The sequence below is a fragment of the Mus musculus genome, chromosome 3, assembly GCF_000001635.26.
Source record: "Mus musculus strain C57BL/6J chromosome 3, GRCm38.p6 C57BL/6J".
Lineage (NCBI taxonomy): Eukaryota > Metazoa > Chordata > Mammalia > Rodentia > Muridae > Mus > Mus musculus.
Genome location: NC_000069.6, coordinates 99,226,559 through 99,254,297, shown reverse-complemented (window position 1 = coordinate 99,254,297; position 27,739 = coordinate 99,226,559). Strand labels below are relative to the sequence as shown.

The following is a 27,739-nucleotide window of genomic DNA, read 5'->3' as shown; positions in this document are numbered from 1 at the left end:
CTTGAAATTGGCGATTAAAATGCAAGGCTCGGGCCAGGCCCCCAAATTGGTTCCGGCGAATTTAGGGAGGCTCAAGGTATTTATGCCAAGAAAAAGGAACCCCCGTCGGAGTGAGGCAGGGAGTCAGCAGGCAGGGCCTCCCTCCACTCGCGGGGATACCGGCTGGTGTTCCTTCTCCACCCGCCTCCCGTCGTCCGATCCGACACACTCACCCGGGTGGGGCTCCAGGCCGTGTGTCGCCGGGTCGTCTGTGTCTCCGAGTGGGCCTGCGGGACTCAGCGCCTCCATGGACAAGTCCAGCCCCTTCTCCTCCCAGTCTCGCAGTTTCCGCTTTTTATTTGAGCCGATCAAGGCTTCAACGGAGAAGGCATGTGCTCGGGAGCTCAGGGCGACTGCAGATCTTCTCCGTTCACTCATTTTAGCCGCCCGCACCCGGGTCTCCTCTAGCCCGCGCTACTGAGCTGGCAGCCCCGCGGCCGCACGCTCCGAGCGCCCGCCGACCCGGCCCTGGAGAGGCGGCGGCGCCGCGGCCGAAACTGGGGCGGCGGCTCCGCGGGTGATCTGCGCCCTCCCTCCGTGTCCTCCCCCGCCCTCGACCGCCGGATCAGACCGGTGCCCCCAGCTGCCCCAGCCTCTAGGAACTAGCGCGGGGAACGCCGCCCGCCCGTTGCATGGAGCACTGAGTCCAGCTCCCCACCCACCCGGGCAGGCGCTCACAAACTCTGCTGACTGAACTTCATCTTTTCTTTTTTTTTTTTCTTTTCTTTCTTTCTTTTTTTTTTTTTTTTTTAAATTCACTCCCTCTTCCTTTTTCTCCTCCCTCTCCCCCTTCCCCACTCGTTCTTCCCGTCCTTCCCTGATCCAAACTTCTGGGAAACTTTTCCCCCCTGAATTCCTCCCTTCCCGAGGAACAGGGGGTAGGCAGTGAGCTCCTGTCCGAGGGGTGAGGGAAAAGGGAGGGGGAGCAGAAAAAGGCAGAGGGGAGGAAAGCCAGCCCCCAGCCAATGGCAAGAAAGGAACAAGAGAAAGCCCGAGAGCTCGGGCCAATGGGGAGAAGGGAGAGACTGAGGCTCGGGCCAAGGCTGTGCGCTGGCCATCCCCAGGATGCTTCTCTGCCAACTTTAACCCCTGGCTTCCCGGCACCCGACTTGTTTCTCTGTAGGAGGAGGGCAGTCGGGACAGCTCAAAGTCAAAATCTGATCTTCGCCCTTATAGACTCTACAAGTCCAAATACGAATCCATACAGTTTCCTTCCAAACTCTCAGGATCTAATAGAGCTAGCTATCATACTCAGTTCAGATGCAGATCTGGGAAGCTGATGCTGTGACAAAATGCTAACCTGTCCCTCTCCTCAAAAAAAAAAAAAAAAAAAAAAAAAAAAAGGCAGAAGATATTTCTGATCATATCACCCATGCCCCCAGGGGCTTTGAGATCTGCCCAAATTTCTCTACGCAGGTTTCTACTGTGTTCCAGATCAATGACTTTCTAAGCGGGTCCGGTTAAGGCAAAACGAAACAACAACAACAAAAAATTTTCCTGCTGCCATTCGGCCTTATAACTGAACATTTCAGGACTTCACGCTCCTTGTTCTACCTGATGGAGGGAGGAGACAGACACGCTGAGAGTTAAGAGACCTGCATGGGCCGCTTAGCTTGCCTCGGGGTCTGCAAACTTACCCTGCTAGACTGGGCCCCTGCACCACACAAATAGTAACTTTCATAGCGCAGCAGACTCTGAGCTGCGCTTCGCCTATCCCGGGCTCTTATTCCAAAGAACCCACAGCGGGTGCCGGGGTTGGGGGTGGGGGGGAGATAGATAAGACTTCTGATAGCTGGGAAGGAACTTTTTCAAAATTTCTTCAAATCCCCTCATCTCCAGAACTTGGCTCTCATCTCTTACTAATGATCTCCCTTTGCTCCCACGCCTCACTTTTAAAGCTTTCAGGACCGTTCATTCACCACAGATAACCTAGGAACTTAAAACAACATCCCCCACCATTTTTGTTATCCAACCGCTCACCAAGTTATTTATCCTCATGGATAAATGGCATAAGGCCTCAGATCGCAGACTTATACGGAGGCCAAAAAGAGAACGGAGGGAAGGAAGAAAGAGGGAAAGAAAGAATAAAAAATCTCCTATTTCAGAGCAGAGGCCTAAAAGCCTCATTTCCCCATTCCAAAGTTCCTGGTCAAAATAATTCTATCCTGAGGCTATGAAGCTGGGAAAGGAGGAAAACTTAGCACCAACCGGGAGGCCCAGCAATAAGTCTAGCCAGGCGCTAAGCAAGGTCTGAGTAATTAAGTTAGATGGAGTACAGAGCCTATGAGCGGCTCCAAAGAACTAGCTGCTGAGGGAAGGAGGAAAGGGACATTGTGCCACCTCTGAAAGGCCACATTTCCCTGCCTGACCCAAGAACCAAGGAAATTTAGTTCCTGCCATTATCATTAAGAGCCCTCTGCTGCTGGAAGCAACAACCATGGATTGAATGTTCACTGGCCTTTTAAGAGGTAGGACTAACTTTTATTTTTTTAAATTTCCCTCAAATCATGCTCTAGCCTAGACAAGAGAAAGCTGGTGGCAGGGCAAACATAAAAAGAGCCTTCCTTGATGGGTATGTTGCTGTCAGTCCTGGGTTCCAGGGCCTTCCTGGAGCTTTCTATGACTTGAAAGTCCCCAGGCAGGAAGAATAAGAAAGCCAGGGGCATCTGCGGTTGTCCCGGCAGATTCAGGGAATACATGAGTGTCAGGGTGCCCTTACCAACCATCATTTCTTGTTGGAGCTGTGGCTGGATACTGAGTTCCTACAAAAAGTCTTGGAGACAAGACACTTTGGAGCCCTACAAATCTCTTCTCCTCCAGCAGCTCATGCCTGACTCTTTCTTCTGGTTTCATAGGGACTCTCAGAACCCTGTGGCTACGAGCCAACAGTTCACCAGGATGAGGAAGAAAGCTGTGGGTCACCTTCTAGACTTTTCCATTTATTCCCTCCATCCCATTGTCTTTTTTAAAAGCCACTTTTTTTTTTCCTATTTTCTGAAAGGCCAGGTTTGGACTGAGAAATGGATGTGTCATATGGGACAGACACCCTCTGTGGGCTCACATCAGTCCTGCCCCGCCCTGCCCACTACTTTGGTCCAGAAAGAGGCCTTGGACTGATGGCTCAGCCTTTAGGGTGCTTGCCACCTTCAGGCCCAGCAACCTGCATTTGATCCCTGGAACCCACAGGACGAAAGAGGAGCACCAATTTCTGCAAAGTTCTCCTCTGGCCTCTGCATGTATGCTACATGCATGTACATGCAGGAGCACAAGTGTGTGTGAGCACACACACACACACACACACACACACGGGAAGGAGAAAACTCACAGAAATATAATTAAAAACGTTTAGAGAGTTCTTTTAATCAGGCACCAACCCAAGCATTAGACCGACAGCATGAGCCCACCCATATGGCTGGCCACAGACAAAATGTCCCAGAGAAAAGGAAGCAGCAACAGTGCCTTCAAGGTAAGCATCAACACCAACCCTACCCACACCGCCCCACCCCTGCTCCAAGCTTATGTCCAGCAGGGTCCTCCACTCTGAAATCAGTTCATGTCTTCTTCAAGTCACACCCACCCTGACCCATATTCAGGTAGAGTCACAAATTAAGCCACAAAAACCAACCCTGTGAAAGTGAAGACAAACAGATTTGGAAACAATGAGAAAATTGAAGTTTCCCCAAAGTGGGAGGGGCTATAAATGTGCCCCCCCCATCGGAGTTCATCTAACCTACCCCTCTAAGGGTATGTACTCCTTAGTGTATAAATTTGTGTCCCTGGGAGAGGTGCAGGGGAAATAGAAGAAGATGGTTTGGTATATTTGGCTTGGTTACACAGGATACAGTCAAGAGAATGGAGAGAGGATGATGGGTTAACCAAAATGTGGACATGGCTGTGTGCATGATTTTTTTTTCCTTCTATTGATCACTCAGAGGTCTTCATAAATTATCCTGTTACCATCGTTTCTTTCTCTTTTAGCTTGTAGGGAAAAGAGTGGGGCTCCCAGCTTGAGACTGATGTCTAGGCATTCTCAGGGCTTCCCAGCTACAGGCTCCACCTTGTGACCTGAGCTGATTCTACAGGCTATGGATCTGCCGCGGGTCTATTTCAGGCCTGAAACTGACAGAAAAAAAACCCTAGCCGGAACTAGCCCAGCTCCTGCTTGAATGCAAGAAGGAAGGGAGTGTGTTAAAGCCAGAGACGATTCCCCAGGAGTCGCTGGACACCAGCAGAAACCTATGTGGAAATGAGATCTAGGCATAGCCTGTACAGGGGGTGGGGGAGATGTTAGGAAAGAAAGGGATAACACAAAGACTGCCCTCCTCCAACTGGCCCTGCCCAGTCAGCAAAATTTCAAAGGTAAAAACAGATTTCCTAGCATCAGGACAAGAATAAAGAAAAACCAGGCATCCCAGAAATGGAACCCCCACCCACATTCTCGGAGCACATTTTCTTTCCCTCCTGCACACTAAATACCACCTTAAATCGCTCTCTGCTAATGCCTCCGTGCGGAGGTGACCCACCAGCCGGCTTTGATTTCGGATAATTTTGAGTTAGTAATTGAAAACAAAGTTAGGAATAGCTGGCCAGCAGGACGAGTTAGGCTGCCCCTAAACACGTGGGAAGGACACTCTGTGCGGGCAGGGAGATTGTAATGAACTTGGCCATCAGGGGAGGTGTAAAATATTATGAGGCGACTACGGGGTGGGAAAAAATCATGGCGACTCCAAGGTGAGGTGTGTGCCTGGTGATCGGGCCTACTTCGGACCCCAAACTGTGTGACCTTAGGCAAGTCGATTAACAGGCTAGGACCTCAGTTTCCCTTCGCCATACCGCGAAGATCTAAGTAATTTGCAGCTAAGAATAAGCAAGTTATTTTGGGGACGGGGGACAGAAGACTGGCAGACCTAAGGTTTTATTCTGGTAGCTATCAAATCGTCTGGGAAACTGGAGCCAGTGTTTACCTCTTTCACTTCTGCTTTCAGACTGGCATTCCAAAGTAAAAGAAGCAAGGGGTGTGACAAGCGAGTGGCCTGGAGCCCTAGGCTGCAGCGGGAGGAAGAAGAGTAATTTAGGACAAGTATTGACCAAAGTAGCACTTTTCTTTTCTCTTGTAGCGCGCACCTCCAGTCTCCTAGGCTGGCTTTGGTTACCGACAGCTAAGACACTGCCGTGAGTCCTTGGCTATCCAACGCTCCCTCCCTGCCCCGCCCCTGCCCCAACACAGATTTTTTAAAAATAAAAGTCAGTGGGAGCAAAGGTTCTTTAATGATGTTTTTTTGTTTTCGCGAAATAAAAATCGTCTATTTTTATTTTAACCCAGCAGCGTGCCCACCTCTCGGTCCTTCCAGATGTTTGCAATAAAATCGCAGGTTTTGCCTTTGGGACTTGAAATAAAATTTAACGGCCTTCACCCCGTAATTATTCTCTTAGCTCGCCCTTCATAAATTTATCTGCTTTCTATCGGCGTTGGGGCAAGAGGCGAGTGAAGGGGGAAAAGCCCCGATTTTATATTTGTGACTATAAAAAAGTGCCACCCGGTTTCCTCGCCTTCGGCCGCCGCCGCAGTGTGGCCCGGCAGGCCGGGCAGGCGGGCCGCAACATTGAACTATTGTTTCCCTGACTTAGGTCGGCTCAGGAGCTTGGCCCCTCCACAAAGGGGGCCTTTGTGGCCCTGCTCGCTGCGGCCGCGCCCAAGAGGCGAGGAAATCCTGTTCCCTCAGGCTCAGCTCCTCTTTCCCTCTTGATTGGAGCTACCCAGCAGCGGGGTTTATGCCTTCCTTGGGCTCCCCTTCGCAGGAAGTGGAACTTCCATCCTGAGCAAAGCCCTTAAGTGAAAGAGGGAAACCTGTCTGAGAATCCCCAGACAGGCTAGTGTAACTTGTCTACCAGTTTTCACAGCCAAAGTCACGGTAGAGGAGAGCACTGGGGCCTCAGATTTGGGGCAGTGTGCACCCCAAATCAAATGTGTGCAACACCAGGCTCTACTCTCTGCTTGTACGTGAAGCTGGTTGACTATCTCACCTCACAAGCACATGTTTGCACTGTATGTATCCCTGTAGTCACCCGTTCTAGACTTAAACATAGATGACACTTTGCTAGGATACACAGCATCACACGCAGGCGTGCAGGGAAACATCCTGACCTCACACTCCTCTGTCCCGAATTTACAGAGGTCATTCTGCCTTTGGCACCTCTTTACCCAAACTTCAGCCAAGGCTCTGCCTGATCTAAAACTTAATCCATGTTGTTGTCTTTTGACCCCCTTCTCCTATCTGGGACACCTTCAGGTTCAAATAGAAGATGACAAACGGAAGAAATGAGCGTTCTGCTTCCAGGGCTCACTGCTTGTGAGAGTCACCAATTGCCCAGGGCAGGCTCTAGCTTTAGGCAAAGCCCGGAGAATCCTACCAAGCACTGGGAAGCATAAATAGGAGAAACTGGAGGACCAGCTGAGAGCAGCAAGGCTTTGCTTGCCTTCAATCACGTGGGGTGGGTTCTTGCTTGAGCCAGCAGGCCTGAGGCCAGAAAAGCCAAATCCAGGAGCCAGACACATCTGAGGCAGAAAGTTCTTTGGGGGTTTTTTCTGGTCCCAGGGCTCCCAGCAATTCTAACTTTGCTTCCAAAAAGTGTCTTCTTCTTTCCTCCCTGCTGGTGGTTTTGCAGGTGCTTAAACAGTTCCCTTTAGTCCTTCCTTTCCCCCATCCCCCCATCCTCTCCCTTTTCTTTTCTTTTCTTTTCTTTTCTTTTCTTTTCTTTTCTTTTCTTTTCTTTTCCTTTCCTTTCCTTTCCTTTCTCTTCTCTTCTCTTCTCTCCTCTCCTCTCCTCTCCACTTCTCTTTCTTTCTTCCTTTCTTTCTTCATGTATGTGAGGAAGGTGAGATATCTAAAGGCTTATTGGATGAAAAGATAAAGAAGTGCCAGGCTCTGCTGTGTGCAGAGGCACAGGCTTTTAATCCCAGCACTTTGGAGGCAGAGGCAGGTAGATTTCTGTGAGTTCAAAGCCAGCCCGATCAACAAATCCAGTTCAGGACAGCCAGGGCACAGGAAAAAAAAAAAAAAAAAAAAAAAACTTTCTCGGAAAATCAAAAATGGAAAAAAAAAAGAAAGAAAAAGAAAAGAAAAAGAAAAAAAAAAGGTGGAAGAGCAGGAAGAGGAGGAGGAGGAAGTGGTGCCAGTCTCTGTACTCTTGTTCTATAGGAAATTTGAGACATAATGATTCATTCTCACCCAGGTTTCTTGGGTGAAAATGAACTTTTCAGAAATGAAGCAGCCCAGGGCACAGCTAGTGTATCTAGCATTAAACCCTGTTGGAGCTCAAAGACCAGCAGCTAAATGTGAGCACACACTTTGAGGCAATAACATGTTGATGTATTGGTGGACACACACCCCGTGCCCCATGCCAGAAGTGCTTAGATTCTATTTGTCATCAGTAAAACAACCACATAGGAGCATAATGTTCTCTGTGGAATTGTGGGAGTCGACCCCACCCACAAAAGCTGGCTGGTGGACTCCTAAGATCCACCACTCTTGAGAAATTTCTGTCTTCCCCTGCCGTCAGAGAATGAGCTATTATTCAAGAGTGGATGAGAATTCTCCATAGTGGACAACTGTGCAGCTGCTGGAGAGGGGATGGACAATTAGATCTGCTTGCCTGTCAATGTCAGGCATGGCTGGAGCTCTGCTTACATTGCTTTTGTAGCCAGGTGGAGTTGCAGGAGCTAGTTATGGTATAAACTAAGTCACAGGGAGCTCTGATTTTTGTCTCAGATTCATGAGGTACTTTGTGGCCTCAACATCAAATGGGAACAATTCACTGATTCACCATTCTACACATAGCATCCCTGGTAATGCACACAGTGGGCAGATTACTAGTTCCAGAATTCTGGTTGTTCATCCGGGGAAAAAACTATGAGCCTTTAAAATGGCTGGGATTTGCTTTTATAACCTGGTCAGCCTTTTAGAGTAGGCACACATATGTAGGTATCTGTGGAGAGGCATCAATGCCACCATGAGCCTGCTGCTGAGGAAAGGGTGGGCTAAAACCATCCCTTCACTAAGAGCACCCCATGAGGCTTTGCTTTCTAGCTCACAGTCAAATACCCAGGGCATCCAGGAGTGAGGAAGATTGTCTATCCCTAACGGGGTACTTTTTTACTCAGTTCACATTCTTCCCAAAGTCTTCATATGGACAACTGACTGGTCCAGACAGGTGAAGACACTCTCCAAAAGGAAAATGAATTCATGCTCCTCACTCTCAATGGTGTCTGCCACACCAATTGATTAGGGAGATGGATGACTCTTGGAAGCAAGGGTTAGTGGCACTGGAGTGGGCCAGAACTATGCTGCTGTCTGTCCTTGGATACTCCCAGCTTCTTCACTATTGGAAAGTTTGTACCCAACCCAGATAACAAGAAAAGGCAATGCTATGCATAGACCACAGGGGCTTCCAGGACAGAAAGGATAAGAAGTGTGTATTCCTACAGCTTGCTTCTCTTTCCACCCACTCTTCTCTTTCTCTCTCTCTCTCTCTCTCTCTCTCTCTCTCTCTCTCTCTCTCTCTCTCCCTCTCTCCCTCTCTCCCTCTCTCCCTCTCTCCCTCTCCCCCCTCCTCTCTCTCTCTTCTTTCCGGCCTGAACCACTTGTAAAGAACTAATGTTTATTGAGCCTTTTGGATCCTGTGCTAAGTGCTTAACATGGACCAACTCACTCCACCCACTTCGACTTCTATGAGCCAAGAACTGGTATTACCAGCCACATTTTACACTCGGAGAAACTGTGAGGTAAAAAGGAGTTATGTAACTTGGCAAGGATATCACAGCTTTTAGTGCAGGTAACCTTGCTTCAGAGCCAGAATTCTTAACCCCTCTTAACCCCATATACCCCCTAGCCTCTCTTCCTGTATGTTTACTGAAGCAAATTGCATATCTAGGTTCTCCCTGCCTTCAAGAAACCCAAGCGAAGTGGCTAGATATTGGGAAGCACCAATAGAACTGTCTTATATGGGATGAAGAATGCCAGCCCAGTTATAAATACACATTGGAGTCTGTCCCAGTTTCAGCATGAAATCTACTTTAACATGGAGCAAAGAGGTAGGAGCTCACTTCCCATCTTTTCCCGATGGGAGGTGCAGCCAGGTAGAGAGGGTATCCTTGTGCAGGTACCAGTGGTTGCTTGCAGGAAGGTAATCCAAAGCACTCCTCTCAGGCTGGGCGCATCCAGTAAAGATCATGCTTGAAAAGCTTGCTTTTGGCCTCTTGGGCTCCAGGCAACTCAGTTACTAGGGCCTGGGCTTGAGCAAACTTTCATTCCCATAACAATAACTCTTTAGTGTCCCAACATCAGAGCTACCTATTCCCTGCCTTTCACCCACCCCACTAATTAGCAACTTTTGGAGATTCCATATACACTTGCTGCTGAGACATGTGATTAGAAAGCAACAGAAACTCTTCCCAGTGTCTACTTCAGCTTGAAGAACATGTCCATCTCAGAAGTGTGGAGGGCTGTACCTAATACCCAGAAAACAGGGTATGCTGTCAGAGGGGGTTAGTTCTTGAAGACAGATCTGCTCATCTAGCTTGGGAGAGGGGCTATGTTTGAAACTTTATGGTCACTAGAGAGCTGCTACTGACCTTAGATAGACCTTCAGTGCTACCAGGCTTTCCCCTTGTTCCCTGATCCTGGTCCTGATACACATGTAGGGTTGAATTGGAAAGCCATGGTCCAAACACCATGATAAACCATGCCTACAACCTAAATCCAATTAATATATTCAAATGAAGAACAAATCTTTTGGCCCTTCTAAGTATCAATCACTTATACTTGAGTATCCAAAGCCTCAGAAATCAGATTTGGTATCAGAGGAAGGAGAGAGAGAGAGAGAGAGAGAGAGAGAGAGACAGAGACAGAGACACAGAGACAGAGAGACAGAGAGACAGAGACAGAGAGACAGAGAGACAGAAAGAGACAGGAGAGGGAGAGAAAAAGTGAGAGGGAGAGGAAGGAGGGAGGGATTGAGAAAAGGGTGGGGCAGGGTGGGGTGGGTTGGAAAGACAGAGGTTTGATTGCCCAAGGGATTCTGGTAAAGTCAGCTCATCCTGGGTAAACCATTTGGGCAGGAGCATCCTCCAGGATGCTGTAGTCTCTCCTGGTCTCTGGGCTGTGATACTTCAATAGTTGATCATTTGGCTACATTACTGCATCCAAGAATTTCTGGCCTTTATCAGTTCCAGAGCCTACTCCTCCCTCCACCTCTAGCCTCCAGCAAGGGTGGGAAAACAGTGAGTGAAATGAAGCTAAGACCCTGGAACAGCCTGGCCTCTGTCACAACCAGCTTTGATTGGATCCAGAGGAGAGAAAAGAGGGCAGAATGGAAGAAGAGTCCCCTTCTCCCATTTTAGGTTTCTTGGTAGAATGTTGGCAACCTCACTTGTTGGGCCATATTTTTTTTCCTCCTTTTGATTTGCAAATCCTGTTTCATTGGAGAACCAGTTTTGTTCAGTGTGATTAAAACATCCCATCTTGTCAAGGAGAAGCTATGCCGTCCCAGGGTTGAGCCCATGCTCAATACCACAGGGTATTGCAGACCATTGACCCTGTGGTGTCCTTATCTGTTCTCCATAGGTCTCCTCATCTCTTCAGTTGTGTTGTTTCACATACCCCACCTCTGCACCTTACTGCCTGGAACTTTTGTTTGCCCCCTTTCATCAAATTTGCCTGCATTTTTTTTTGTTTGTTTGTTTGCTTGCTTGTTTTTTGAGACAGGGTTTCTCTGTGTAGCCCTGGCTGTCCTGGAACTCAGGCTGTAGACCAGGCTGGCCTTGAACTCAGAAATTCACCTGCCTCTGCCTCCCAAGTGCTGGGACTAAAGGTGTGCGCCACCATGATTTGCCTGCATTTTAATGCGTCACTGAATCATGCCAAGCCCAACTCCTACATACTCCTGGAACAAGAAAAAAAAAAAATGTGTCCTGGGAGGATGCCCTTGGGCTCCAGAGGACACTAAAACCCCCAACTTTGCTTTGCTAACTGTCCCCAGTGTCGTGATCTGTCTGGGTATAACAGCATGAGTAAGCAGGGTCATCATTAGCCTCCTCAAAGGCCACCTGAAGAAGGTGAACATCGGGTTTTTAGGACTGAAGAAGGTTTGAGAAAAATTAAAAGCTAGGGAGCCTTAAAAGAACACGAGAATTTAATAGGGGAACAAAAGGAAAAGAAGAAAGAAACGGTAACAACGTAAAAGATAAAAGAGGCCTACAACCCCAGCTCAACATAAAATATATATCTTTAACCTCCACCTATTTTTTTCCAAGAAGCTTCGCACAATACCAATTTGGGGTAAATCTGTCCAGAGAGAGCAGGAATCCTGCAGGAGACTTGGAGAAAAGCCCCAAATGTCAGAATGTCAGCTATAGCAAAGCAGCCCCAAAGCCCGAGTGAAGTGCTCTATGGAGGGTTCCTAACACTGAAAGCCTGTTGCGCCTGTGAGTCAACTGAAGGACCAGTAGGATGGACCTCTTGCTCTTCTTCCCCAAGCATTGATGTAAGGCATCCAGGGAAAGAAAGAGACAGCTATGGTGGGGGTCTGGGAAGAAAGACAGAAGCCTGCGGGTCCCTGGGAAATGGGAGCCAGGAAGCCGACCCTGGGAGCGGGGAGTTCTGCCATTTCGGCCTAGTAGAAAAATGAGAGACCCTGAGCTGCGCCTGGTTGGTGCTGGAGGGAAGCCAGTGGTGTTTGCTGTTTTATATGTCCGCCCCTCCCTATCTGTAATCCAATTTTGGGTTGTTAAGCAAAGTGTAGAGAAAGCTTTCACATCGGCCTAACATTTGGCAGCGATGGAATTGGATGAGAACTGGCTGACAGCGGCCCACTATATCCCCTAGCCCTCCCCTCCTGGAAAAGTGCTTTTATTTCTGGGCGTCTCCTCAGTTTCCAGTTGATCTCGGGAACTGGAGCCCCAACTTTTTTCCAGTTGATCTCGGGAACTGGAGCCCCAACTTTAGCCCTTCCTCAAGTTCCCCCGCTCGACCCCTCCGAATTTAATAGTCAGAGGCAAATAAAGCCTGGGGGTGAATCACATCAACTGGTCCTCCTAAAGAAGAGACTCAAAAGACATTGGCGAGGAGAAATGAGCGCCAGGCAACCCCGGGTGAACACAGGATCCTGGTGCCCTGAACTCACTACCCGGCCAGGGCCTGAAAGCTGGTCTCAGTCCTGCATTCACGGGATTATTTTTCCCTAGTCCAGTCAAAAAAAAAAAAAAAAAAAAAAAAAAAAAAAAAAAAAAAACAGAAAACAGAAAAAATTTAAAGAACTATAAATTGCTACTTTGAGGGATCAAAGTGTCTGTTTCTGGTACTTAAGTGAGATTCGCCGGGGTGGTGGTGGGGAGGTGGTCATGAATGCCCAACATCAAAGTATTGTGTATAGCGAGTTTGGACTATAGTATTTAAATTCTCTATCTTTCTAACTTCGTGGGCTGAGTAGTAGAGAAGCTATTTGCCGCACTGGTTCTGAACACAAAATCTCCCCAACTCCTTGCTTTCGCCCCTAGGCTCAGAGCCCCAGGGCCCCTGCACTTCCCCAGGAGGCTGAGGGCTCAGGGGGCGTGGTGAGGGAGAGGAAGAGGGGTGGCTGATCCCAGACTGTGGAATTAAACAAATACTCCAATACTTAGCCGACCTCCCTCCCCCGAGGTCGTCGCGTCCGGGCAGATTTAGCTGTCAGAGATTCCCGTTAGCTTTCCGAGGCACTGCCAGCTGCTTCGCCCAAGGGACTGGGGAGAAACAGGTTAGGATTCTCGCTATTCGGACCACCCGGGTCAGTTCCGTGCGGAGATTAACTGGACTCTCGCTGGTTGTTTTGTTTCTTTGTGAACCCGCAGTGTGAGCTACTGACTACACGGACTGATGGATGAGGCCAGACTTCCCTGGGACCCCGGGACACTTTCTTCCATCCCCAATCCCCCGTCGCGGATAGTGCTGAGCTAGGTAGCAGGGTTGCCCGAGCTGTGCTCCGGGGAGCTCAGCCACTTCTCAAGACAATCAAATTTGGACGACCGAATAAGCTGGCTGCAAATTGATCTGAGAACCCGGGAGAAGTTGCTCACCTCTCGATTTTGCTACGGGAAATTATCTGGGGACGGAGGACAAAAGGCACAGAGGCGTGCTCTTTCTTGCGCACACTTTCGGCCGACCTGCCTCCGAGCAAGGCGCGCTCTAGGACTGCTACACCCCACGCTCCTAGCAACTTTAGGGACCAAGCGGCAGAGCTAGACCTTGTTTCAGCTAGAGCGCTGCATCTCCGGGAGCGATCTCCGGATCTCCGGCTCAGTGAGCTGGACCTGGCTCCGGAGTCGGCCGCTTCTTACGATTTACATTTTAGAGTTTTGTTTTGCTTTGTTCGGTATTTTCCTCAACTCTTACTAAGATAGGGTAGATTAAAACAATCGAAAGTGCTCCTTATCTTCGTGCCCAGGATCCCACAACCTCTCAACCGCCCACTAGGTCTTTCCTCAGACCAGAGAGATTTGTCATCCCTTTGGGTGGGAGGGAACAATATGTTATTATTCTCGTTTCTCAATAAGGAAAACAGAGTCTCTATAATTTTGTGGACTGGCCCCAAGTTTCTGATTTGCAAAGTTAGGACTTTCATCTGTGTCACCTAAATATTCTTGCCTTCCCACTCCAGTGGTGTATCCACCCGCCGCTCTGATCCCTTCTCCCACCCATCACTGGAGGTCAGCGACCCCTGGCAGCCCAGCAGCGGGGTGCTGGCAGGTAAACACCACCCTCACTATGCCGGGCATCTCACCTCAGCCAGGCAGGTGCAGAGGTGGTGGGCCAGGCAGCCGCAGGTCCTCCGGCCGGCCGAGGGGCAGGAGTAGGCTGGGTGCCTGCCTCCTTCTGCTGCCCTGTGGCTGGGGGGCGGGGGGGGGGGGACGGGGCCGGAGAAACCGCCGTCAGCGGGTCCCGGCCCCGCCTCCTGAACACTACGTCCAGGAAAACTCCGGAACTTTCCATTGTCTTTGGAGCTTCACTAAACAAATTGTCCCCACAGATATAGGGCTGCTGAGAAGAGATGGTGGAAGCAAACCTTTTTGCTCAACACTGTGAGGATTATGATTGGAACCCTCTGATGTGCTGGCACACAGAGTGTCTCAGTACCTACTGACATGAGGTCAGTAAGTTGGATCCATGTCAAGGATCCCATGTCAAGGACTCAGGAGGAAGGAGGAGGATGTCTGGACTGGGGGACCAAAAGGTGCAAAAGGTCGTAGTTTATGGCAGGCGTCCTAGGCTAATGTATCTGCCAGGGAAGACCCTTGGCCAGGCAACAGATCCCAAGCCCCAGGTTTCCCAGCTAGGTTTCAATTGTCACAGATGCTTACCCCTAAGCCAGCTACCACCACTTATTGGTCTGCACAACACACACACACACACACACACACACACACACACACACACACACACACACACATCTGTAAATCTTCTGTGTCTCACTCTTCTTAGAACAGGACTTCCACCAAGCCAGCCCACTCTTAGAGTTACTTTAGGACTCGCTGAAGCTCTGTTCTCATCACACCTCGGGTGAGAAACCTTCCTTCTAGATCAAGTGAGAGTGCAGACCGATTCTCTGGGGCCACCGAGTCAGGGATAACCTCCCACAAGTCTGATGACTGAGCGCACATTCCTCATTTATAAATTGGGACGGGCAGGGCAGTCCATTGATTCCCAGAACCTGTCAACTGCGGGCTTGAGGGTCATTCCGAGACTGTGCGGCCTGCGGTACTTATCTTCCTTTGAGCCCTGCCACCTGCACACCGCGCAGACACAGAGCTTTTCCTGTTTGCCGGTTCTGGTCCGTGATTAACGACCCCAGATAGTGTAAGGAATTCGACTTCTCAAGCTCAGCATTTTCAATTTCTTAATTTGTCCCCAGGTAACCGTTAGCAATCGGGGTGGGGGAGCTGTAGATCACACTGGGCGGGCCAGGTAGAGTGAGCAGCTGATTCAACACTGTTGAGTTGGGATTTGGTTTCGTGGGTTTTTTTTTTTTTTTTTTTTTTTTTTTGGCTGTTGTGAAAAGTAGCCCCGGAGGTTCCTGCCGCTGTGCTAGAGCTTTGGGTTGTCACCGCTCTCCTTCATTATAAATAGCAAAACAGGAACAGGTCCTGATGCTCCTCTGGGCCTTAGCCTCTGATGTGGGTGGGGCAGGTGCAGGAGAAAGCCCAGGGGCAGAGATTTCCAGCTCCTTGACTCATTAGGAGAGTTTCCGTGGATCAAGCATGTTTCCAGAGAGGGGCTTCTGGAATACATTGTCCTGAGAGCTCCCTGCAATGAAGTAGAAGTGAGCCCATGTTCACTTGAAGGGTTGACTAGAGACTATCACAGCTTGGCAATCTGGTAATCCTTTGGGTTGGGAAGGGAGAGACCTCTGCACCCTTCTACCTCCCTTCCACCCAACTGGGTCCTGACCACTACCCCCTTCTCATTGGATGAAGACAAATAGTCCTTTGTAAGTTCTAGGGTCAGGGAGTCTGGAGCATTCTAGACTGATCCACTGGCTACAACCTTTCCCTTTGCACTTCTGCCTTCAAGAATATTTCTCTGGGCCCTGGCCCCTTATAGAAAGAAGGCTTCCTTCTAGAGTCATTGGATTTCCCAAATGCTAGGAAGGACAGAGGAGAGAGGGAAGGCAGGCATAGATGTTTTTCTGTCTTCTGGGCTGCAGTAGACAGATTCTGCTTCAAGGAGCAGACCTTGATGTGTTTCTTCCTTCCCATTGCACCTTCCAGAAATAGTCTCGGAGAGATGGGAAGACCTTCTCTGTTTCCCCCAAGGTTGCAGCAGGTCTGGTAGAGAACCAGACAATAGTCTTTCACCTTCCTGGAGGGTAGTGGTGGGTGGCAGAGGGATAAGACCCCTAGGGGTTTCCTGAGAACTTCAACCACAGCAAAATGCTGCCTGGAGTCTGGAGGTTAGGGAGATATAGAGTCAACCTATCCTCTGTAGGCTTGTGATGCCCACACAGTGTATCTCCCACAGAGTTATGTATATTAGAATATGGGTGGGTACGGACAGGATGAAATCAGCTGAAGAGCCTTTGTAGAAACATGAGTGAGTGATTGAGACCTGGGAGAGACTTGGGTGTACTGACCTTGGTTTTTCTGACCAGTTGACTGCCTTTGGTAGGGGTCTAGTGACATCAAACTGATTGCAGAGACCCTAGCTCCTTGCTGGCACATAGAAGGATGAAGAGAAAAATAGTTTTAAAACAACAAATCCTGGAGCACCCCCCCCCACACACACACACCACAGAAGTTTAGTCTATAAAAGTGCTTTAGCCAGAATAGATGTGCACAGAACTTCTTCTGTTCAATAATTATTAAATTCCTATCACTAAAATGTCACTCTGCTACACTCTCCCTTACATATTTTTTTGTGTGTGGAGCAGAGTGAGCATATTGCAAGCTGGCCTCTTATGGGATTTTAATACTCACAGGTCTAACGAATCAGAATTATAGGGCTCAGATTTGAGGATATTCACACTTTGGATCATTATGAAAAACAGTAAGAAGACTGTTGACACCCTAGAAGTTCACGATTTTCTTCCTGTGTTGTGGAAACAGAAAAGGAACAGCTTTGTGTTCAGAATTCAGGTCCCACTGTGGAGGTTAATTCTGAGAAGTCATTTAAATAAACTGCTCTAAAGGAATGCTTCCCATTCCCAAAGGCCTATCTTCCAGGAATGAACAAAGGACCTTGAGAATAATAAACCTAGAAATCAATTTTTTTTTCTTAATACATAAAACAGGGAGAAGGAAAGACTGACTTAGGGCTATTCCCACAATTGAGCACTTCATCAGCATGTATGCATACAGCAATGTGAACACACGTGCGCTCTCGTGTGTACACACACACACACACACACACACACAGACACACACACACACAGAACTCTGCAAATCTACTCACAGGATGTAATCATACTTAAAGGGGGGTTAAACAAGCATTTCCCAAATTCAGAAACTCCACAAATACACATACAATGTCACTTAGCTTTCAAAAATTACTGGAAAACTAACTTTTGTTATTTTATGGGTTTTATGTACATAATGAGAAGTACTTATGTGTCACAAAATGGCTTAATTTATGTAGCTTTGCCTTATATACTTATTTTGTGGTAAAAATTCCCTAACAATTTTCAGGACTGAAACTACAGTTGCTACACTGTAGTATAGATCTCCTCAACTTACTCCTTCTAGTTAAAAGTTTTGTATTACTTGACAAACACTAGGTTTTATTTCCCTTTCTTTCAGGTCATCCTTCCTGCTTTTTAAATTTGTATTTTCTCCTTACTTATTTTTTGAGACAGGATCTTACTTGAACTCTTCAGCCTCCAGAATGCTGGGATGCTATGCCTGTGGGGGAAAAGAAAACTAAACTAATTTTTGCACACCTTATGTATTTATGTATTATATCACTGTATAATCAAGGGAGCAGACACCAGCCTGGGGCAGCAAATGAACCCCGTTGTCCTACGGAATCCATGGAAAGCCTTAAAGGCTTTGGTGCAAATATCTGCTAGTTCAAGCATATTCCTAGGCTGCGACATTGAATTCTACTCTCCTGGCCAAGCCAAAAAGTCGCACAAATGGAAAACTTTGCCAAGGTAAGAGTGGGATGTGGGTAGGGGTGGGGCGGGCAAAAGTGATGTAGGTCTTGCCCTGATGCCTGTTTGGTTCAAACACAGTAGTGCTAGCTACAGTTCTCCTAAGGTGAAAGCAGGAAAACAGCGGGGACTGTGCCATGCTAACTGGTGACTTTGCTACCACAGATTCAGCGGACCTTCTAACTCACACACAACCCCCTCATGGTTCATTCAACCAAAGTATGATGTCTAGGAAAATACCATTCTGCACCCTCAAGCCAAAAGCAATCTCTTTTACCTTTTTGGTGACTCAAGCAGGCTCGCCTTTTCTAAGCCCAACTCTTACTTTCCCACTTAATTTTGGACCATTTTGAACCAGCAGAGGTGGGACAGGCTCACACCCTTTGTGGTGTCCGGTCATTAAAGTTACTTAATCAGGAATCTACCACTTAAGAAGAGCTCTAACTTCGAGTTTTCTTTCTTGGCCTGAGTTCCTGGGCAGGGCCAACATACTGGCCAGTGAAAGACTGGTAGGTGGATTGTCCCAGAACGCTAGACCTAGGTGGGAAGTGGAGTCTGGACTCCTATCCCTTTAAGGTAGGAACCAGGAGTGCCCTGGTGCCACCGCATCAGAATGCCTTGTGCACAGCAGGCAGCTCTGCTGTCCCACCGCTTGTCTCGCAGGAGTGCATGGCAATTTGGTTCGCACGCAACGAAGTCTAAAGCAGAGCGACTCTGGAGAGTCCTCTAGATTGAGACACAGACAGAAAGGAATCCTCTTTGTTCCAGGGGAGCAGCAACTGCTTGGGGAGTGAAGGGGAATTAAAAAAAAAAAAAAAAAAAAGTTGCGGGCTGAGTTTCTAGTCCGGCCCTGCTGAAGCCTGATCGGATAAAGCTTTGCGTGTGGCTGAGTTCTCGTGTGGCTGAGTTCTCAGGCTCCTTCAGGTCCGAGGCACCGGGCGATTCTTCACCCTTCAAGGAGGGCAGGGACCTTTGAGGAGGTTCGGCGGTGTGGACTTGATCTCTATGTCTCCAAGAAAGCCTGCCCTGAGCCCCAGCCCGAGCCATTGTCTTGTTTAGCTGTTTACAGATGAAGAGGGGCTGAGATCTTGCATACGTCTCAGTTTTCTGGAGGGGAAAAATGTCACATTGAACATTAACTATTTCTTTTTACTACATTTCCCTCAGAATTTGCAAGACAATTGCCCCTTTCTTTCTAGAAGGGCCTAACCCTTACAGCACAAGGGGTCTGAGCGAAGGGTGAGCTCCTGCGATTTCCTCGGACCTCGGAGCTGTGATCTCAGTTGTCGACTGCGTGGATCTCATTTGTGTGGCAGGCTGGAGGTGGCCTCCGTGATGCATAAGTGCTGAAGTCTGAGACCAGACCAAAGGGAGAGCTGAGTTCTCACCCCGACCTTTCCCATTTTCTGGATTTTTTGAGGGTGTATCTTATTTTGCCTGGTAGGTCCGTGAGAGAAGCCGTGGGACGCTTCTTCCTCGGACACCAGCGCTGGGATAGTCTCCAGCACCGTTTTGGAAAGCGAGGGTTTAGCTGTTTGCTCTTAGGGCTCTCAACTAGTCTGCGATGCTCCAAGTCCACAAACAAGCAAAGTCTCTCTGGTCTTGGGGTTCTGGGCCAGCGTTCCTAAGTCATGGGTATTGGAGAGGCCACATCTTGCTTCTTTCCCAGGGATTTTAATCTCCTGGTTCACTAAGATCCAAGATCACTAACCACCTTGAATGTGAAACAAAATCAGGACAAAAGGTACGGATACTGTCATCACTTGGACTGTTTTGAGGTGTGTGGTCTAAGAGCTAGACTCAGCTTCGCCACAGCTCCTCGCACTACTGCCGATGGCCGCAGCCTGGTTCTGCAACAAGGTGAACCAGGCCCTGGGCATGCTGTTCAGCCTGCGACAGGTCAGGAATGCCTGAGAGGCTAAGATGCCCAGATTCAGCTTGGGAAACCACCTCTAGCGGCCAGCATCTAGACTTTGAGGAGTTAGTAAGCAGCTCCTTAGGGTCCACACTCTACTTCCCTCTTCGCTAACCAGGTTCTATTAGTTCACAAGGGTCACAGACTTGACTCTGTGTCCCGGGGCAGGGAGATCATGGCACGTGTGCACCGTGATGCAGGTACAACCCTGGTGTTTGTGCTCTGTTGTCCCCACAGCGCCGGCCTCCTCAGCCTTGGAAATTTTCCGTTTCCAAGACTCAAAGGAAAACCGTAGTGACTGTTCAGAGGTGTGAGCGTTCTCGTGACATCACCTGGCTGATGTAGCAGCAGCGTGTAAAGTTTACTTCCTAAGTTGCCCTCCCCTCTTCCCCCATCATTCCCAGGTAAAGAAACTGATTGCAAAGGGAAGAAAAAGTAGCAAAATCTACCGTAGCAACACAGGAAATTTAACAGTCACAAGACTGCCCCCAAGTGATTGTTTTCGGAATGACATAGGCCGGCTACTTCGGGCTTATCTTTGTAGCTAATGACATCTTAGCTGGACAATCACCGAATCCACACATTTTTATTAATTCCACAAGGAAGGAGCAACGGCTCCAAGAACCCCGCTGTTTGAAGACTCGGATAATTCGTCCAATTTGTCTTTCAGCCTTACTACCGTGAGCCTTTTAAACTGCACTTTCAACATCAAACTCCTCCCCAAGAGGCAGTGTTCCTCCACCCATATACTCTCTCTTTCACCTTCTTCCTGGTTTCCTCTTTTCGAAACAATAGCACGGGCTGCTGGAGTCTGTCTGATGATATAACCCTTAAGGTATTCACAAGCAGACCCGGGGCCAAGTTATCAAAGGCCTGAGCTTTTTCTTCTGCCCCCCCCCCTTAAAGCTGTTTACTATTCAGGAAATTTGGTAATTATTTTTTTCTCTCCAAGTAGTGGCATTGCCCGCTTCCTTTTGATATTAGATCCTCCACGGGCCCCTAGCTTCATGCTGTAGAAAGAGGAGAAAGATGAAGGGACCGGATTCATTTTCCTTTACGTCATCATGTCTGCTAAAGACCAGCTGAGGGCTTCGGAGGCACAGGAAGCCTGGAGCTGGGAGAGCCCTCGGGCTCCCAGGGCAGAGGAGAGTGGCTAGAGAGTGGTGGGCTCAATCATTTTATTATACTACAAGCGCAAGGACTTTGTACCTCCTCCCCCACCAGGGTACCTTCAGTACTTTTATAACAGGATTGAAAAAACACCTCATGAAGGGGAAAGTTAACATTTTTAAAGATGCTTTTGTTAAGGATGCTCCACACAGAAACATATGAGGGTTTGTTTTTGACCTGAGAGAGTGTGGGCTGTGAAGGTTTCTGAATAGTCTTAATCTCCATCACGTTTACTGTGGTTTCCCCGTGACAGATACAGTGTCCTGCTCCTCACAGGTGATACTCATTAATATCTGCTTGTGGAATTTTGGGGAAGAGCAATGCAAGGGAATTCCCAAAGACCTGGGTATTTAATTCAATTCAATTTTTTTTAATCCTTCTAATGTATATACGTTTAAAGACACACACACACACACACACACACACACGAAAGACAGGGTTTCTCTGTGTAGCCTTGGCTGACTGGCCTGGAACTCAGAGATCCTCCTGCCTTTGCCTCCTGAGTGCTGAGATAAAAGGCATGCCCTGGCACCACCACCTGATTCATTTCTTGGGCTATTTCTGTGGTTGTTTTTCAAGAGAAGGCTTCTTTTTCTAGCCCTAGCTGTCCTAGAACTCGGTCTGTAGACCAGGCTGGCCTCAAACTCACAGAAATCCACCTGCCTCTGCCTCCCTAGTGCTGGGATTAAAGGCATGTGCCACCACTGTCCAGCAGAGTGAGTTCTTCAAAGCAGGATTAAGTATGCTGGATAGTGGGATGTTGATTTTCTTTAATGAGGTGAAGTTTTTCTTCCCCCACTAAACTGTAATATAGAGATCAAAGACTCAATGGTCATACTGTCATTATAAACAACATTGTACATATTGGACAATTGGTCACATTGGAAAACCATAAAGATAAGACTCAGCTTAAAGTGGGTCATACTGTTAGATGGTAGGGGCCACACCTTTAATCTCAGCACTCAGGAGGCAGAGGCAGGCAGATCTCAGAGGTCAAAGCTAACCTGGTTTACAGAACAAGCTCCTGGATAGTCAGGGTTACACAGAGAAACCCTGTGTTTCTTCTGACCACAGCCATTCCTTCCTGCTCTGAGTCAAGTATGCCTTGTCTCTATCTTAGGGCCTTTGACTTTGCTGTGCCTCTGGCTGGCTGGGTTTTCTTCCAGATATCACAATGCTCTCTTCTTTGAGCCATTTAGTCTTCCACATACATTTTAAAACATTATTTGCAAGTCTATCTTCATCATTTTTTCCCTTTTTTAAAATCAAAAAGAGATGTTTTCCCCCAATACAGTACATTCTGGTTATGGTTTCCCTTCCAACTTCTCCCAGATCCTTTCCCAGCTCTCCACCCAAATTCACATCACTTCTTTCTTTCTCATTAGAAAACAGTCATCTAAAAATGAAAACAGGGGAAAAAACGAAGAAAAAGCACAGGAAACATAGATTCGCACACACAGAAATCCTATAAAACACAAAAGTGCAAACCATAATATATAAGCAAAGACCTGTAAGGTTAAAAAAAAGTATCATGAGTCAAACAAAACAAAAACAAAAACCAACTGATCCAACAAACACCCTAAAAACCACAATTGAGTTCATTTTGTGTTGGCCATCTACTGCTGGATGGGATTTGTATACCCCGTGAGACTCCAGAGGAGAAAACTAACTTTTCCTTTGTGAGTGCCTATCTGTCAGAGACAGCTTCTCCCTTAGGGATGGGGGCATGTGTTCATGTCCTCTCTCAGAGCTAGGACGGTATCTTGCTTAGATCTGAGCAGGCTCTGTGCATGCTGCTATCGCCTCTGTAAGTGGTATGTGTGACTGTCCTGTTATGTCTAGAAGGCCTTGTGCACTTGCTGTCTTCCATCCCCTCTGGCTCTTACAATTTTTCTACCTCCTCTTTTGCAGAGTTCCTTATACCCTGAGGGAAGGATTTGATGGAGACACTCCATTTCAGAATGAGTGTTCCAGGGTCTTTCACTCTCTGCACATTGTCCAGGTATGGGTCTTTGTATTTGTTTCCATCTACAGCAAGAGGAAGCTGATGATGGCCGAGCAAGACACTGATCTATGAATGTAGCAGAATAGTTTGAGTCACTTTATTTGCAGCTTGATTTTATTTTATTTTGTTTAATTTTATTTAGAAACCATTCTCTATTAGTTTGCTAGGGCTGCCATAACAAAACATGATAGCCTGGGTGACTTGGCTGACATTGTCTTATGGATGTGGAGGCTAGAAGTTTCAGGTTAAGGTATAGTCAGGTCTGGCTTTCTCTAAAGATGGCTTCTGCCTATGTTCTCATGTTCCCTTTTTCCATGTGCACATTCCTTGTGACACTCTGGGCATCCTACATTTTAAAAACTCTTCTAATGAAGAAAGATACAAGTTGGGATTTGGCTGCAGTGCATGCTAATAGACTCAGTTTTTAGGTGCATATATATGGTAAAATATATATTATATATTAAATATATATTATGTATATATAATATATATAATTTTATATATATGAGTATTTTGCTTGCATTTATGTCTACACCAGGTGTGTGTCTGGTGCCCTTGAAGGCCAGAAGAGGGTATTGGATTTTCTGGAACTGGAGTTATAAATGGAGTTATTAGCTGCCATGTGGATTCTGGTCCCCTAGTAGAGCAACCAGTGCTCATAATCGCTGACCCAACTCTCCAGCCCTAACACAGCATACTCATTTTAAATATAATTATCTTTTCAGAAGGTCACTCTCCCCCAGATAGTCTCAGTAAATGGGTAAGTTTCTTTTTTATACTTTTGTTCATTGCTGTACAGTCACTGCCTAGTTTAGTGGCCAGCATACACAGCAGGCACTGAATAAACATCTGTAAAATGATGTAATGCATTTGCACACTTGTCTTCCCCTTGAAACCATTTGAGTTGACAACCTCTAACCTCTCTCCAGTCAGGATTATTTTTAATCAATAAGCGTCACTTTTACATCTATCCTATGTGCACTAGTGTGCCTCATACAAGAATGATCGAACAAACAAAAACAACAATAAAAAGAAACTGACATTTTTGCAATGATTTATGCGCAAATGTACTTACAAATAAGTACATATAAAATGGATAAAAAGAATAGTAACATTTAGTGCAAATGTTAGCTGCAATAAACAGGCTAGCTGGCAATGTTGTAATCAGGCACTGATTATCTATAAGAAAGGGATAGTGCTTCCGATGTATTGTATACACAAGAAAACCCAATAACAGGAACATATTTGAAAGTTATAAGAAGAATGACAGAGATCTCTAAGAGCCACACAAGGCCTCATGTGGATGATTTTTGAGGACCAGGAAGGAGTTAATCTGCCTGGTAGTGCCCGGGCTAGTTAGTTCTGGCCAGCAAATGAAAGCAGATCAGAGATGTGATTCTTGTAACATGAGTGCTTGCTGGGGTGGAAAGAGAGGGCATGCTTGGGCCTTATAGAGGAGCCCCTCTTTAGTCTGCCCACCACATTCAACTGACTCTCCATAAAAGTGCAATAAAGCTCTCACTTGCCTCCAGACTGTGGAATACTTTTGATTCCAAATTATTTGGAATAGAGATTGTAATTAACAATACTTTGGTGAAGAACTTAGAGGAAGTTCTTGAAAAGAAAAAGAAGTAGAGGAAGGAGGGAAAGCGTCACTCTTTTATCAGAATGGCTAGTAGTTTGATGACACTACAGAATTTTCAAAACATACAAGTTAGGGGATAAAGTGATTTATAGCACTAAGTGGCAGCCATGTAAAATAAGTTTAGAGTTCCTAATCATGAATGGTAGAATCTAGCACATGTGAAGTTCAGAAGGACACTGGGCAATGCTATCTGCCACCTCATCATTACCATAGCTAGATTCACAGAATGCCCCACGCTTAGCTAGGTTTAGATGCAGGAAACACTCCTTCTGCACTGAGCCATCTCTCCAGCTACTCTTCACTGAACATTTCATCTGCATGTCACTCTAGTCTCAGTGGGAAGCTCTTGTGCTGAAGATAGAACACAGTTTTGCTTTGTATAGTAATAGCAACGTTTGCTGAGTTTGTCGGTTTTTCTGTTGCTGTAAGAAAATGCCTGCTGCAATCAATGAATAAAGAGAGAAGGTTTATTTTGGCTCACAGCTTTGCAAGTTTCATCCCATGGTCAGTTGAACCCATCTGGGTTAGGTCTATGGCCGGTCCATTATGATAGACGTACGAAGAAAACCTGCTCATCTCATGACTGAGACACAAAAGCAGAAAAAGAAGAAGGGACTGAGGTTACAATGTCCCCTTCAAGAACATGCCCCCCAATGACTAGAAGACCTCCATTCAAGTTCTACCTTTTCACATATTTGTCCCAATAGCACCATGGGCTTGGACCAACCTAAAACCTAGGTTTTTGGGGGGTACAGATTTCCAAATGAAAGCAGAATTATATAATGCTTTCAATGATTTAGTTGTCTCTTGTTAGTAAGAATAATGACACATGAACTTTATTCTAAAAACTCTTTTATGAATTGCATCTACTATATTCTATTAAATCCTCCATCAAATCTAAAATGTGAAGGGGTTTTCACATGAAATATGCTAATCAAGGGAGTCTTTACCTTACCTAGTCTGTTTACCAGTACATCACCTGTCCTGCATCGATCTTGTCTGCTCTAGAGTTCTGATCATTGAATGTTATGTAGCTTTCCTCCCTCTGTGTTCATGCCAGTCACTTTCAGAAATCATGCAAGCATTCCTAACTTGCACTTAATACAGTTTTATGACTTTCTCACTCATAAATTTAATCCATGCTCAACTGTTTTTATTTCTAGAGCGTATAACCCTTTACAGGCTAATAAGTACTGTAATTTTATTACCCACTGTGTAAATAACTACCTCTTCTTGTTTGTCTCTCTTGGCTTCAGGACCTCTTCATTAATTTCAGCATTGGGGATCCAGACTCTACTCACTTTATCTACAACTGTAACTAATTATTTCCCCCTTTATGATCTGAATGCTCTCAAATGACCTTAGAGTTTTAAGATTTCTGTAATAACTTCTACAAACAAAAACAATTCAACATATATTTTTTCTGAGTGAACTTGATTATTTAAAAAGGAAAAGACAGGAAATAACAGAGATCCAAGATAACAAGTATTTTTATGACTTATTAACTCTCATCGGTGCAAACATGTTGAAGACAGGGACTGGTTTTTATTAATTTTTTTAAAAGGCTTCATCCCTAGTACAGTGGCTCTTAAATGTCTATACATGCATTTTGCTTCAAGTTAAAAGCTCGTAGCTAAGCTTCATTTCCAGTTTCTCGTTCAGTAGCTCTGAGGTAGAGACTGGATTTACATAGCTAACAAGTAAGTGCCTAGGAAACCTTAGCGTATCTGGTCTGGGGTTCATAGTTGCTAGACCTGCCTTAGCACACAGAGTGTAACCTGCACAAGCTTAAACAAAGCAAGCTGGGGAGGAACTATTAGGCAAGAAACTGGTATGGTAGTGCCTAGCATACTGTAACCCAGCCCAAGAGGAAGTGGCTTACATGGGACAAAGGTTATTAATCATATAATAGGGCAAGTGTGGTGGGTAAGCCAGGCAGCAGGACTTACTGAGTCTGGGAACCCAGGCTTCAGCATTGACTCTTTCCATCTTTGCCTTCCAAGTGATTCAAATGTGCTGCTCCAGGAATGAAGGGAAAGAAGAGCAGTTTCCTTTAAAAGAGATAAGGCTTGGAATTTTTCATTCCCAAGCACCACTTTTAATTCTCTTGGCTTTTGGCTAGACCAAATTCATCAGGCTGGATAGTTTTATGTCAACTTGACACCAGCTGAAGTCATTTGTGAGGAGGAGGGAACTTCAATTAAGAAAATAATTGAAGGCCTCCTTCAGAACTTGTGGGAGATCCCAGCCAATGACTGCTCTAATTTGAGGCCCACACTACAAAAGGGAGTTCAAGCATGGATGGCCTGGAATCAGAACCTGGATAGCCCAGGGTCCTAGGATAGAAAAATAATCAATAAAGTGATTCCTAAAGATACTCTGCTATACTCACAGATCAGTGCCTAGCCCAATCTTCATCAGAGAGGCTTTTCCTGGAAGCTGACAGGAGCAGATCGTCAGGTAGATAGACGGGTAGATCAATAGTTAGATAGATAGATAGATAGATAGATAGATAGATAGATGGATGGATAGATAGATAGATAAGATAGATGGATAGATAGATAGATAGATAGATAGATAGATAGATAGATAGATAGATAGTCAGAGACAGGTAGGTAGATAGATAGATAGATAGATAGATAGATTCTAAATTAGAGATCTCTGTTGGATCCTTCCCCCTTGAAGCTTGGGGTAACCTTCAGAAGAGAAGGAGAAAGAATTATTAGAGCCAGAGGGGTTGAGGACAGCAGAACATGGCACACAGAACCAACCAAGCAGGACTCACAGGGCCTCACAGAGAATGAGGTGGAAATCACAGAGCCTCCATGGAACTGTGCCACGTCCTTTGTATATACGTCATAGCTGTGCAGCTTGATATTCTTATGGGATTCCTAAGAGAGTGCTGTGGATGCTTCTGACTCTTTTGCCTGCTCTTAGGACCATTTTCTTCCTAATGAATTGCCTTGTCCAGCCCTAATATAAGTATTTGTGTGTAGTCTTCTTGAAACCTGTTATGCTGTGTTCAGTTGATATCCCTGGGAGAACTGCTCTTTTCTGAAGGGAAACAGAGGAGGATCTGGGGAGGAGGGGGAAACTGGGAGGAGTGGAGGGAGAGGAAACTGCAGTTGGGATGTATTAAGCTAGAGATGATATGTGTGTGTGTGTGTGTGTGTGTGTGTGTGTGTGTGTGTGTGTGTGTGTGTAAAATGCCTCTATAAGATTGGGCTGTAAGCAAGCCTGTAGGATATTTTCTTAATTAGTGAATGATGGCCTAGGGCCCAGCCCATTGTGT

The 27,739-nt window shown here is 46.6% G+C and overlaps 1 protein-coding gene and 2 long non-coding RNA genes across 5 annotated transcripts in view; 1 reads left to right on the top strand and 2 right to left on the bottom strand.

Moving 5' to 3' along the window:
- Window positions 1-13,950, bottom strand: part of Tbx15 (T-box 15) — a 113,913-nt gene extending 99,963 nt beyond the window's left edge. The window contains exon 1 of one of the 3 annotated variants that reach the window (XM_006501279.4): window positions 13,852-13,950. Coding sequence is in view for 1 of the 3 variants with exons in the window: in NM_009323.2 (NP_033349.2) it covers window positions 213-417 (205 nt within the window). In the remaining 2 variants the exon portion in view is untranslated. Of the gene's footprint in view, window positions 1-212; window positions 539-13,851 lie in introns of those variants that run through there. The other 2 variants (NM_009323.2, XM_006501280.4) reach the window with 2 other exon arrangements.
- Gm46817 lies at window positions 12,718-13,643 on the top strand. The gene is made up of 2 exons (XR_001783934.2): window positions 12,718-12,828; window positions 12,923-13,643. It is a non-coding gene; the product is annotated as a predicted gene, 46817 (long non-coding RNA).
- A 1,130-nt stretch (window positions 13,951-15,080) lies between the features above and the next one.
- Gm38468 lies at window positions 15,081-17,390 on the bottom strand. The gene is made up of 3 exons (XR_375892.3): window positions 16,541-17,390; window positions 16,198-16,276; window positions 15,081-15,371 (listed from the first exon to the last, which is right to left on the bottom strand). It is a non-coding gene; the product is annotated as a predicted gene, 38468 (long non-coding RNA).
- Between the last annotated feature and the right edge of the window lie 10,349 nt (window positions 17,391-27,739).